The sequence below is a fragment of the Cygnus olor genome, chromosome 9, assembly GCF_009769625.2.
Source record: "Cygnus olor isolate bCygOlo1 chromosome 9, bCygOlo1.pri.v2, whole genome shotgun sequence".
Classification (NCBI taxonomy): domain Eukaryota; kingdom Metazoa; phylum Chordata; class Aves; order Anseriformes; family Anatidae; genus Cygnus; species Cygnus olor.
In genome coordinates this window covers 9,372,684-9,385,110 of record NC_049177.1, presented here as the reverse complement: position 1 = coordinate 9,385,110, position 12,427 = coordinate 9,372,684, and the positions used below count along the sequence as shown (strand labels likewise).

At 43.3% G+C, this 12,427-nt stretch overlaps 1 protein-coding gene across 2 annotated transcripts in view; it reads left to right on the top strand.

The window, feature by feature from the left end:
• The window catches only part of INPP5D (inositol polyphosphate-5-phosphatase D), a 52,359-nt gene extending 39,980 nt beyond the window's left edge, over positions 1-12,379 (top strand). The window contains exons 15-28 of one of the 2 annotated variants that reach the window (XM_040567663.1): positions 610-748; positions 1,439-1,547; positions 1,701-1,789; positions 2,026-2,107; positions 3,318-3,407; positions 3,587-3,700; positions 4,810-4,892; positions 5,931-6,018; positions 6,744-6,893; positions 7,669-7,762; positions 8,010-8,117; positions 8,719-8,988; positions 10,074-10,650; positions 11,340-12,379. In XM_040567663.1, the coding sequence (XP_040423597.1) occupies positions 610-748; positions 1,439-1,547; positions 1,701-1,789; positions 2,026-2,107; positions 3,318-3,407; positions 3,587-3,700; positions 4,810-4,892; positions 5,931-6,018; positions 6,744-6,893; positions 7,669-7,762; positions 8,010-8,117; positions 8,719-8,988; positions 10,074-10,650; positions 11,340-11,342 (1,996 nt within the window). In that variant the 3' untranslated portion in view covers positions 11,343-12,379. Of the gene's footprint in view, positions 1-609; positions 749-1,438; positions 1,548-1,700; positions 1,790-2,025; positions 2,108-3,317; positions 3,408-3,586; positions 3,701-4,809; positions 4,893-5,930; positions 6,019-6,743; positions 6,894-7,668; positions 7,763-8,009; positions 8,118-8,715; positions 8,989-10,073; positions 10,651-11,339 lie in introns of both variants that reach the window. The other variant, XM_040567661.1, reaches the window with a different exon arrangement.
• The last annotated feature ends 48 nt before the right edge of the window (positions 12,380-12,427 follow it).

Here is a 12,427-nt window from a genome sequence, read left to right as displayed (position 1 = left end):
GGAGTTAACTTCTATGAAATAGTTCCCCAGTGCCTGGAATAGCTGCCAAAATCTAGTTATGTGTTTCCTGATGAAAGCTGAAGGCAACAGTCTAATGCTGGGTTTCTAGGACGTGCAGCTCAGAAAAGCACAGCTGCAGGAGGCAACAGAAGTGGCTTTAGGACAGGTTTTGACCCTTTCAGTTCAGGTGGAAACAGCCTGACACCCAAGGTAGGGCAGTCAGGAGCTGGTATAAATGCCACTGCCCCCTCATGGCCACTGCCCCCTAGCTCCCCAGGCCACGTGATAGAAGCTGCATCATGAGAGCAGCAGCCTGTGCTGTCCCACATGTACCTGCACCAGCTTCTGCTCCTTCCCCAGGTTACATCTGTGCTGCGTTATTGGTAATATGAAGTAGGTTGGATCACCAGGAGACACTGAGCACATTGCCTGGGCCTGTCCCCTGAGGTGCAGAGCGAGAGAGGGATGGCAAGTTGTCATCTTCAGCTCTGCTCTTCAAGTGTTGAGCCAGATTGGTTTCTGCCTGGTAAAGTGGCACTCTGCCAGCCCAGGCAGTTAGAAATTGCATGGCAATTTAGTATGTCAGGCAGATGTTTCTTGTCTTGACAGACGCAACCAGAACTACACGAACATCCTGCGCTTCCTGACACTGGGAGATAAGAAACTGAGTCCGTTTAACATCACTCATCGCTTTACTCATCTCTTCTGGCTGGGAGACTTGAACTACCGCGTGGAACAGCCCCCAACGGTTAGGGCCTCTGCATGAATCCCTGGAGAGACAAACTACAGTGTTGCTATAGAAGCACTGTCTTTTTCTAATCTAGGGCAACATGGCATAAAAAGTGGTAGAAAGAGGGGAGGCAGAAGGGATTTCCCAAGGCACGAGTGTGACACCAGCTGAGGGAGAGTAAGGAAATCCCCTTTGCCCTTTCTAAGGCTTAATGGACCCAGGGCACACCAGGAATGCCATCTGGCATGCTTTGCTGCTCCTGCTTTGCTTCCCCAAACCTGCACCACCCTACTTCCCTCCCACTGCGAAGAGGCATCTGCCTCTGAACAGTTAGATGCAGAGATTCTTTCTGCTCTGTTTGGTTGGCTTCAAGTGACTCAGAACAGGACTTCAGAACAGGCTAGCCATAATAAACATTGGATAGGCTTCAGTGGGCAGTGTGGCTTTGGATCACATTGGATAGGCTTCAGTGGGCTTTGTGTGTGCATGCTCATGTAGGGGATATGTCAACATTTTGATGCAGGTTTTAACAGGGAAATGTTCAGCCAGACAGCAAAGATTGGGCCTTTCAGTAAATGGAAAGGTGGGCAGGCGACAAGGGGTATGGCTCTGCGAAACAGTTCGGAAGCACTTGCCTGCTCACCCGTGAAGGAGTATTTATAGGAAGGTTCTGCATCATCTGCAGCTCTGCTGTTTCCCTGTTGGCAGGAAGCGGAGAATATTATCCAGAAGATCAGGCAGCAGCAGTATCCGGAGCTGCTGGCTTTCGACCAGCTTCTCATAGAGAGGAAAGACCACAAGGTGTTTCTGCAGTTTGGTAAGATTCTAGTTCTTTGGTAGGTTCCTCTCCCAGTTCCAGCAACTTTCTCTGCCAGAGCTGATGTGGGACAGGGTGCACAGAGCAGTGGCTGTCTTGTCCAGCTGAGGGATCTCAACAGGCCAAACTGTAACCAAGCTGTCTCTGTTTTAGAGGAAGAAGAGATTACTTTTGCTCCAACCTACCGTTTTGAAAGAGGTACCCGGGAGAAGTATGCTTACACCAAGCAAAAAGCTACAGGGGTAGGTGAAAACTGATTTCACTTCATGAGTATATAGCAGAGCAGGGAAAGTGACACCTACTGAAGGAAGTGACCAAAACAAATCTTTCCATGTTCTGCACTCATAGTATTTTGAAAGGAGTCAATCCAGACAAAAAGATTTAACACAAATATAGTGCTTGGGCAAACTAATTTCCTGTTCCTTTGTGAACTTGTCCTTTCCCTTCTTCTTGACATCAGTTCTCCTTTGGTTTGCAGATGAAGTACAATTTGCCGTCCTGGTGTGATCGAGTGCTCTGGAAATCATACCCCATGGTGCACGTTGTCTGTCAGTCCTATGGTGGGTAGATAACAGATTGTAGATAGCAAAGCAATCAGTCTGAAAAGGAAATGATTCAGAGCAGTCTGTAGGAATCTCCCTGCACTGCCAGGCACTCAGCATACAGGGACCTAATGTTAAACCATGCAGACTGAATCCAAATCTCTCTGCCTGTAACCTTACAAAGTTGGGAATTAATTCTGTTACTCTTTTATATGCAGAATACCACTTAGGCAGCTGCAGTTGTCTAGCTTTAGGATACACTATAGGAGCCCTTTACACCAGTTATTTCTTGGCAACAACTGCACTTTTCCTATGCAGTTGCCACCAGGAGCTCCTGGTTGGTGCCAGCAGGACAGACCCTTCGTACATGGTCCAGTCTGCAGAGGCTGGAGCTGCAAACATCTCTCTTCTATCAATTCATATTCCAGAAGGATGTGTGGTACTAGGAGTGTTTGCCTGTTCCTTTCTTGCTGAGAAAAAGCTTTGCAAAAATACAGCGTAGGAAAGAGGGGAAACCTGTAAGACCTGTTTAAAAAAGACCTAGATACTAGTTCCTGAAATTCCATTGACTATATGCAGTACTAAACATGTAAGTATAATGGTGATGATTTTCTCTGCATGGGATTGAGAAGAGGGCTGTAGAAGTCTCTTGCAGGATAAGCTGGACTGATGTGATCACAGAGCCTATGATGATGGAATGTGTTGTTAAATTAAGCGCCTCTAGAAGTATGGCATCTGCCTATATACCCTTCTGTTCAATGGACTGGGCTAGCTGGAACTCACTATGTGCCTAGATAATGCCAAGCCATTACTTACTCTGCTGTTAATTTTGTGCCATGAGTGGCTCTGTAGTGCAGAAGTGGCAACGATGTATTCCTGTGTGATTGCCTGCCCTATTAGAGCTTGAAGTAGCTGTGCACCTTGCAAACATAACCAAGACCACCACAAGGGTTTTCGGTATTGGGGAAATTTAACATTGATAGTCGCTTGCAAAATGATGTGGTAAAGATGTGTCCATTAAATAAATCTTCATGTATTTTGATAGAAGAGTTACATTCCTATATACTAATATGAGATTATGTAGAAACAACACCTTTGACTAGAAGCAGTTACCACAGCGACAGTTATGTTTTCTGGAAAATTACTGAATAATATTCCTATTGCAGTGATCTCAATGGAGCAGGGCAGAAATGCAGGGTGGTAACTATTTTCCCTCTCTTGTTGGCAGGCTGCACCACTGATATCATGACAAGTGACCACAGTCCTGTGTTTGCCACCTTTGAAGTGGGAGTCACCTCGCAGTTTGTTTCAAAGAATGGTTAGTCAGACTGAGTGCAAATGTACTGTTTTGGATATATCTGTCTTTGTATCTTTGGATATAAAATGCCACGTATTGTGTATATTGAAAGAAAAAGCTGATTCTCAAATAGTCCATTCAAAAATGCCCTCTCTTTTTCTCCTACTGAAAATATTCTCATTTTCCCTCCTCTTTCCTAGACTCCAAGTACACAGACTCTCAAGGGGAGATCGAGTTCCTGCACTGCTACGCTACTCTAAAGACCAAGTCCCAGACCAAGTTCTACATTGAGTTTCACTCTAGCTGCTTAGAAGGTACGGGTTTACCCATCTTTATTCTTTCTGTTAAAGTTCCCTGTTTGTTTGAATTAATTCCCCTTCCTTCGGCTTTGATCTAAATAAATGGCTGTGTAGGTCACTTGTCTCAGTGCAAAAAATGTCCTAGAGATCTGTTGCATTCTGCAAGTCATCCTTTACTGTCAGCAATACTTACAGCCATTTAGCTGTAATCCATGCTTAGACAAGTAACCTTTTGCCATTTCTTCCATCTTGTCTGGCAATCTGATCATCTCTTCTTTGAAGAGAAATGTGTATTGTTCTTGTTTCTGCACACAAAAAAATATCTATTTAGCTAACACACGATTGATTAAACTTCTAATCATGCCTGCTACAAGTGATCAGGTGCTTTCAAAATAAAGCATCTGCGTTAGTCTAATAAATATAATGTGATTCCCCTGGTTTGAAAAGAATAAATCAGAGGATCAGCTTAAAGTGAAAAGAAAGATGGTGTGATGACTCTGTAAATGGGACTGTGTACCTACCAGCACTACATATTTTACTCTCTGTCCATGTGCTGCAGGGCTGAGTCTCAGCTGTTTATGTAATGCAAGCCTACATGCCCTTACTGTGCTTTTTTTAAGCAATCCCCATCACAGGACTGCTCTTCTAAGTGGGACAGCGTGCCTTCGGTGTACGCTTCATCACATTATCGCATGTCAGAGAGCTGTGTCAAAGACAGTTCCATAAAAGATTATTTTTTGGCTGTATCAAAATTTGCATAAATTTCTATGGAAACAGTGTATTACGAATCTTAAATTAGAATTTCAAAAGTGTGCTATCTTGAGTGGCGTAGGAAGAGCTGTCATGTTCTTATCCTCCAGTCCATGTATGCACTGAGCTTTTCAGTGCCAAGTTGAACTGTAAAATAAAACCACTTAACAATGCCCCATTAAGATCACTTGTAAATTTTCCATATAAATGTTCACCTGTAGCTCAAACCATAAGCTTCTTAATACTTCTAAAACTTGTGTCCAAGTAGGAAAATAAATGTTGGCCTTTTGGAGATCTAGCATCTGAAAAGGCCAAGTTCTTGCCAAGTTCTTGCTGTCTCTCTTCTGGTGATCTCCTTTCTCATCACTTTGTAGGTTTTGTAAAGAGCCAGGAAGGAGAAAATGAGGATGGAAACGAAGGGGAGCTTGTGGTAAAGTTCATTGATGCTCTTCCAAAGGTAAGCTGGAAATATCCATATGGAAGAGATGCCTTCCACTTGCATCCCATAAGCAACATTAAGTCTTTTGCTCATATAAATACTGTTTTCAGGAATATTGTTGTGGTCTTATTTACACCCAAAATAGTCCGTAAGAATGCGGGATGTGCTTAAGCCAAGTAGTTTATAAGAAGGAAAGGACTTGCCTGCCAGTGCACTTCCATCTGTATCAGGAATTTTGCTGGCATGGTTATGTCACTCAAGAGTATGACTTTTTTCCTCACCTTTTAAGTGAACACAACTGTGTTGACAAGTCTTTTAAACAGGTCTGGTTTTTTGTTTGTTTTAGATGGAAGATAAAACAGAATAATGAGTAACTCTGCCCCAGAGTTTCTTCGCCCTGTCAGAAGAAGTTTTTTCTTGGTATTTCTGTGAAAAGTTAACTAAGTATTTTTTACCTGTGTTAAAAAGAACATCAGTGGCCACATGTAGTGTTCTGTACTTCAGTGTCAGAGACAAGTCCTGTCCTTGAGATTGGAGCCATTCTCTGTTTCCTGGCATGGTGGGAGCTAGAAGAATTATCAGAGCTATTGGACTTGGAACAAATATGTATGTCAGTACGTTTCTGAATAGCCCAAAAGAGGAACTGCTGACTTTGGAAAGAATGCTTTACACTCAGAGGCTGGGGAAAGATTCTACAGTAAGTGATTGTAATAAGAGCCAAACAGATTTTGGGGAACAGCCTGTAATGAGAGTCTAGATCACTTCCTCCTAGAGCAGTTTTCAGTCTTGCATCATAGGACAAAAATGCAGCTGAGCCCAACACAAGTGATTTGTAGCATCCTAGCTGCTGTGCGGGGTGTGAGAGCAGGGGACTCTAGAAAGTGTAACATCCTATCACAGACCTCCAAACATGACTGAAGAGCCTGAACCTGGGCATGACATGATACCCTCACAGGTCTGTCCAGCTGAATTTTGTTCATTTGGGATTGAGGCACAGGGAGAACTTGGTTCATGTAGACCACCTGTTGTATTTACCCACAATAATTTGTCTTTCAGCTGACTCCAATTATCTCAGACCCTGAATACCTACTGGATCAACACATCCTGATCAGCATTAAGTCATCAGACAGTGATGAATCTTATGGTAAATGCTTGGCTATAAAGTTCTTGATGAGTCAAAATCTACTTAGATTTTCCCAAATCGCTGAAAGAGTAGGAGAGAACAGAAAACTCTTACAGACTGAACATCTATGATGCTCCGGCTTCTGATTTAGAGCTCGATACATACAAAAATACATTGTGGGCAATATTTTATGAGGTTATGATGTTTAGAGGACTATGAACTAGAGTCATCAATCTGTATAAACTTTACAAGCCATAAAAGAGTAGTGGCTTAAAAAGAAAGTACTCTACTGGAATTAAACCAGGAGTCAGTCTGTTTAAATGGGTTTGTTCAGCACATGCAAATCCTGTTTCACTTGCAATTACTTGATGCATTTCTCCTGGCTACAGAAAAGTCATTGTCACTGCTGCTTGCTTCCAAGTACTAATCAGCTAGCCTGCAGTCCTTGTCCAGAGAAGGCTCTCTGCTGAAATCACATTAACGGACATGGCATTTACCTGCTCACGTTTTCCTTATCAGTCATGGAAGCTCAGAACCCTGTAGTCGCCTGCTGGTGTCTGGAATGTCCAAGTCCTTCACAAACGTGTGAGGAAGTGTAAAAGAAATACGACAGTCTTTACTGTGGTCCAGAGCAGATTCTTTCCAGTGATCTTAGCCGTGTCTGCACAGATGTAGATGACTGACATGACAAAGGGAATTCAGTGCTTTTTTTCTTAGTCCGAGGCTTATTATTTTTCATCTTCTAGGGGAAGGCTGCATTGCCCTGCGAATAGAAGCAACAGAATCCTTAGTTCCTATCCATACTGTGCTGACACACCATGGTGAGAAAACAGGGATCTTCCAAGGTGAAATCAAGTTGCAAACATCGCAAGGAAAGCAGAGAGAGAAACTGTATGGTAAGGAACTAGATCATCTCTGTAACGCTCACGGTAGAGTATTTCCATTTTAAAAGATGTCTGATAACTATCAAGGAATTGAAAATTATCCTTGCAGTGCTATTAGTCCCAAATATGTAAGAGTTTTTGATGCTAACTGCAAGAAGATGTATTTTTTATTGTTAGCTCTCAGGAGTATACCCATGCTGTCAGAAATTCACAGCAATTCCATTTGGGTTTTTCTTTTTCATCATTCAAGTAAATTTGACAGACTGAGAGAGCCCCCTTTCTGTCACTGATACTGGTTTTATTGAATGATGATACCTTATTTCCACTTGCAGTGGCTATATGTTAAAGTGCCAAAGCTGTCCCTCCACTAGTCAACCCAGGGAACATCTGCAAACAGTATGTGAGGCTCTCAAGGAGCAATTTCTCAGCTAAAAGATCACAAACCTGTCTTATTATCAACTTGCTGCCTGCTGTTCTCTTTCAGAATACTAAAGTAGCCTAATGATATTTACTACTATTCTTGACGTTAAAATGACCTGTATATGACTGTTTGGGGGCTTGCAACCTTTGTTTGTATTTCAGGATAGACACTGTCTTTCCTATGTCAACAAAACATGATATGAATTAGTGGGCAGTTAAAAACATAATAGCAACAACTGTTTAGAACCTGCTCACTGTCATTCTGATACACATTGAGATGCCTTAATAAAAGCAGTAATACAGAAAACCTAGGGAGCTGGACTCTGAAGCTGCCCAAGCACTCCTTAATGCCTTTTCTTTCCTCCAGATTTTGTCAAGGTTGAACGTGATGAAATCACTGGGCAGAAACCAAAGAACATCAGCAATTTAGAGACTAACAAAGACTGGGATCAGGCTAACAGGTAAAGGGCAAATGCGTAAATCAGTTACTGAAAACTAGTTGGTTCAATAAATGTAAAGCTGGGCTTGCTGTGGGAATGGTTTTAATAGGCATGATGAGCACTGGGTTGCTGCCTTTGTGGCCCTCTGGTCAGCACTGGTCAATTCTTCTGAGTTCAAAACTTTGAAAGATGAGAATGTTTAAGTCAAACTGGGCACCTGCTCTCCATTTACACCTCACCTTAAGAAGGCTCCTTTCATTTCCAACAGAAAACCAAAATCTACTCATCTGATGGCCAAAGAGGCAGCAGCCATTGCTCGCTACTGGGGGAGTGCTTCCTCTTCTCCAGACAACCCGGGAAAGGAGGATATGTTACGGTAATCTTGCTGCCTTACCTCTGCCAGTTTAGGTGGGAAGCTATGCTTAAACTGCCCGTCTTCCTTTCTGAGAGTGCTGCCCTCTGCCTGCAAATCTATATGGGTACACCTCAGAAGGCCAAATGTCTCTCCTGTTGCTCCAGCAGCATATTTCTACACTGTGCAATGCTGTACAGTGCTGTGATCTGCTTCTTGCTTGGAGCCATCCTGCTGCAGCTGCCAGCTGAACTGCTGGGCCCCAAACCCCCCCCCCGTACAAGTGTTGTTTGCCCCTGTATATGGCTGCAAAAGCTGAGCACTAGTGCGCTCTGCAGCCTGGAAATGGAAGTGTTTGCCACGCCAGAGGAACTGTGGGGCTGGTGGAGGTGGCCTGGACCTGGCTGCTTCCTCTCCAGTGACCCAGGGGAGCTAGGTGCTAGCAGGACTCCCACTTACTCTCCGATTCTGAAACAACATTGACAAAAAAAAACAAAAAAAGGCACAGTAGGTGGTATTGAATCAAAGCAGTCAGTGGGCACTAACTCCTTTGTAGCTGGCACAGAGACAGAAAAAAATGTATTTTTGCATGTATCTTTCTAACAATATTTCTTCTCTTCAGCAGCTGCACTCCCACAGACATCAGCAACCCCAACTACCTGGGGATGGCTGCTTTCTCTCAGCAACCTTGTGCAGCAAGCCAGCTTAAGCAGATACCTTCACCAGACCAGCTATCTTCTCTCTGGAACTACGAGCAGAATCCCAAAGAGAATACCTCTGTAATGGGACAGAGGGAGTCATCCTCCACGTCACCCTCCTTGTCACCTCTATCTCCAAAACCGTCCCTCCAGCCTACAGTAAACAGAAGCATCTCTAGTAGGAGTCAAGAGCATCTGTGAGTCTTTGCCTGTTGCACCAGGGCTATTCCCCTTCTCTTCTATTATTCTGCACAGTTGCTATTTCATTATCTGTAAGAATAGTTCAAGGTGGAACATATTCTTTCAGCCTTTTATCTCTAGAATTAGAAATAGGTAAGGGAAGGTCACAAGTGCAGGCATCACGTACTCAAAAGAAACTAGTGTACTAAAATTAGGAGTTGAGCTTTAGGAGTTGAGATGGGAAGGAAAGCTCTTTCACATGTCGTGTGTGCAGTACTTCAGTAGGATTTCTACTTGCACTACTATACAAATGTCCAACTTGCTATAGATGTCTGCATCTATCACAAGTCTTGCTGCAGAATTCCCACTCTGCAATTGAAGATATCCAGTACTTACCAACTTAGTGAAGTGATGAGACTACTCTACCCTAGTGCTTGCATGTGTTCAGTGTCCTCCTTCCAGGCCTCTTCTTCATAGTGACAGCTGCTTTCTGAGTCTGGGCTAGCGTTCACTGGTAAATGTATTCAGCACACTGTAAGACAGAACTTGCAGGAGTCACAGCTGCAAACACTGCCTCAGTCTGTTATGTACCTGGTACAGTTTTATCCCTCCCTTAGGAATACCAGATGATATTGGTAAAAAGAGGAGATTGACCTAGTTGTAAAATGATCTAGCATGATGTGAGCTCCTAACTGTTAACTGTCCAGACAGCCATTTCAATCCTCCCTGACAGATCTGAAGATTCTTATTAACATTTCAATTCAGATTTGTGTATGTCACATGGCCATCAAAGCACTTGGTACAGTTTGGCTCAGTATCTTATCTCTGTTCAAAAGAGAAGCCAAGTATTGCTTTGACAAGACTGTAGTCCAGCAGGGAGTTTGTACAGCACCATGTTTATCTGCACTTAGATTAAACAAGACAAAAGAAGCCATATACAATTCTGCTCTCTCCCCCTGAGTTTAATTTTTATCCTGTTACCCATTTGTGCAGTCAGTTTAATTTTATCATGTTCATTTCTTATTCATTTTCTTTTAAATCAGTCACTGTGTCTCGCCTGCTCTTCAAAAGTCTCCTTTTTACACTGCTTTGATGATTGTAGGCCGCCTGAACTGGGGAAGAACATGGCAGAGCCTTTGTTTCAGGAGGAGGGACAGCAAAAACCAGAGATGTTTGAGAACCCACTGTACGGCTGTATGGGCTCTAAGGGCAAGGTGGCATCAAAGAAAGAACAGGACTACCCCAAGGCCTCGCGAAAAGAGCAGGTGCCACTGCCCGATCAGAGCTTTCTTCTCACAAAGCCGCAAGAGCCTGAGAGCAGCAAGACCTCCGGCAAACAACCATCACCCCCGTTCCTGGTCCCCACACAGCGGTTTCGCTCCTATACCTGCTCCAGCCAATCTGAAGAAAAGAATACAAGTGAAAAGACTCAAGGCAAAACGAAGATGGCTGTGTCATCAGAAAACTCAGCACCACTCAAAAAATTAGTCAAACCTTCAAGGTCTGAAGTCAGCTCAGCCACCCAGGGACAGTTCAACAAGCCACCCCTTCCCTCGAAGAGCCGGGCAGTGCTGGACATGCAGAACTCCAAGGGCCGAGACTATCGGGACAGCTCAGAGCTGCCACACTCCGGGAAGCATCGGACAGAAGAGGGGCCAGTTGGCAGGACAACCACACCGGTGTGTTTCTTGTGGGAGAAAGAGGTGGGAGTTTTATCAGACTGTGGTGTCACAGCAGAAAACTACAAGAGGTGTACTGGCTTAATGTATGCCCTCTCTATTTCCTGACCAAGCTCAGAGCACTGTCCCACTGACCTACAGGGCTTGCAGAGCAGGGGATGTGAGGGAATTTCTTAAAGCAGCAGCAGTTGTTATGTTGTGAAACTGTAGTCTTAGTTTTGCATAGAGTTTTAATTGGTCCTGAACCATTTAAACTTGATGGCCAGAAGAGGAATGCAAATAGTCAGCTACTTTGTTATTGCTTGTTTGGTGCATACCGCATTGTTTCTGAGAATGCCCAAACTTGGCCTGATGGCACAAAACTGCAGTTCAGGCTGATAGGTTTGCTTTGCTGTAACTAATAGAAAGATTATTAAAAGCACTCATCTAGGGGAAACACTTAACAACTAATAGCAGTGTTGTCCAAAGACATTGTTGAGCCCTCTACAGGAATAATCACACATCTACCTTCCTGGGCTGTTTTTGTTGTCGTTTTCAGAAGGTCATGAGCTGGATGAGGAGTAGGGGAGATCTTAATAAGTGGGTTTGGGACAAAAAGAGTGAGTGAGCTGTAAGTTTGTTGTTTTTTTTTTTTTCTTCTCCATAAAAACGGGCAATAGACAAGCTGATGTCTTCTCTTGTCTCTACAGTGAAAACTACATGGCAGATGGCACCCTAGGAGGAGTCCTGGTGGGAAGAAAGACGGCGATTACTGCTTTGTTCACACTGATAACCTCTGGTCTGGTCCTAAAAAGACTGGGAATTTTTATTTTTGAGAGTGTATCCCTCTCTGTGATTTTGAAAGTGTTCTAGCTGAGAAGTTTAGCCTATGTTGCTCGGACCAAGAGGAGCCAGGACCACAATAACAAATGCAATTTAGCCTTTTGTACTGTCACTTTGGTACTTCTATTAAGAGGCAGGTGGTTAAGTACACGCATTGGTAAATGTTTTGGAAAAAGAGGAAGGTACGGCATAAGGACTAGAAGATGGAAGGGGTGTATTTAAAGAATCCCCTTTTTACAAAAGCAATTTTCTTTTATTTTGTGTTATGGAATTCCTAATAAAGAGTGATATGTAAAAGAAAGCATTCTGAAAGCGGTACAGCTCCAAAGTATGTCAAATCCGTGGAGCAAGGAGTTAGGGGAGGGTGGGAAAAGAGTTCGAATAGCAGATTCTGATGAATGTCACACACTGTCAATGGAGCTGGCTTGGCCTCTCGTGTGAGCTCCCAAGCTACATACATGCATTCATGCAGACTGTGAGGGCTGGCCCTTGACACAGTAGCTATTTTTTATTGTTTTCCCTAGCAGGTAGTGCATACCCCTAACAAACAAAGCAAGATGTCAGAATTATGTGCAGAAATGGGAAAGAATAGATGGGCTGTACGTAGCCTATGAGTATAGCTGCTTGAAGGGGCAGCAGTCGTTCCAGCCTTTCTTATGGCCAGCACTCTGCTTTTGAAAGATAAAGGCTGGCTGGTTTTGTAGCATTCTTAGTAGATTAATGCTGACCTTACTGTACACTTTTGTTCATTGACTGAGAATGAATAATATTAACATAATTGTAATTTCTGTTATATTCATGTTAAGTATTAATGCAGTGGTTACAATTAGGCTATGCCTGTTTGTGACTTATTCATTGCTATTGTTTTCATGTTGATTACTTTAAAATAATAAAATAGTCACCTTTCTGATCATTCTTTGCTGAAAATTCAGAACTGCCTGCCAGCTATAGTTCA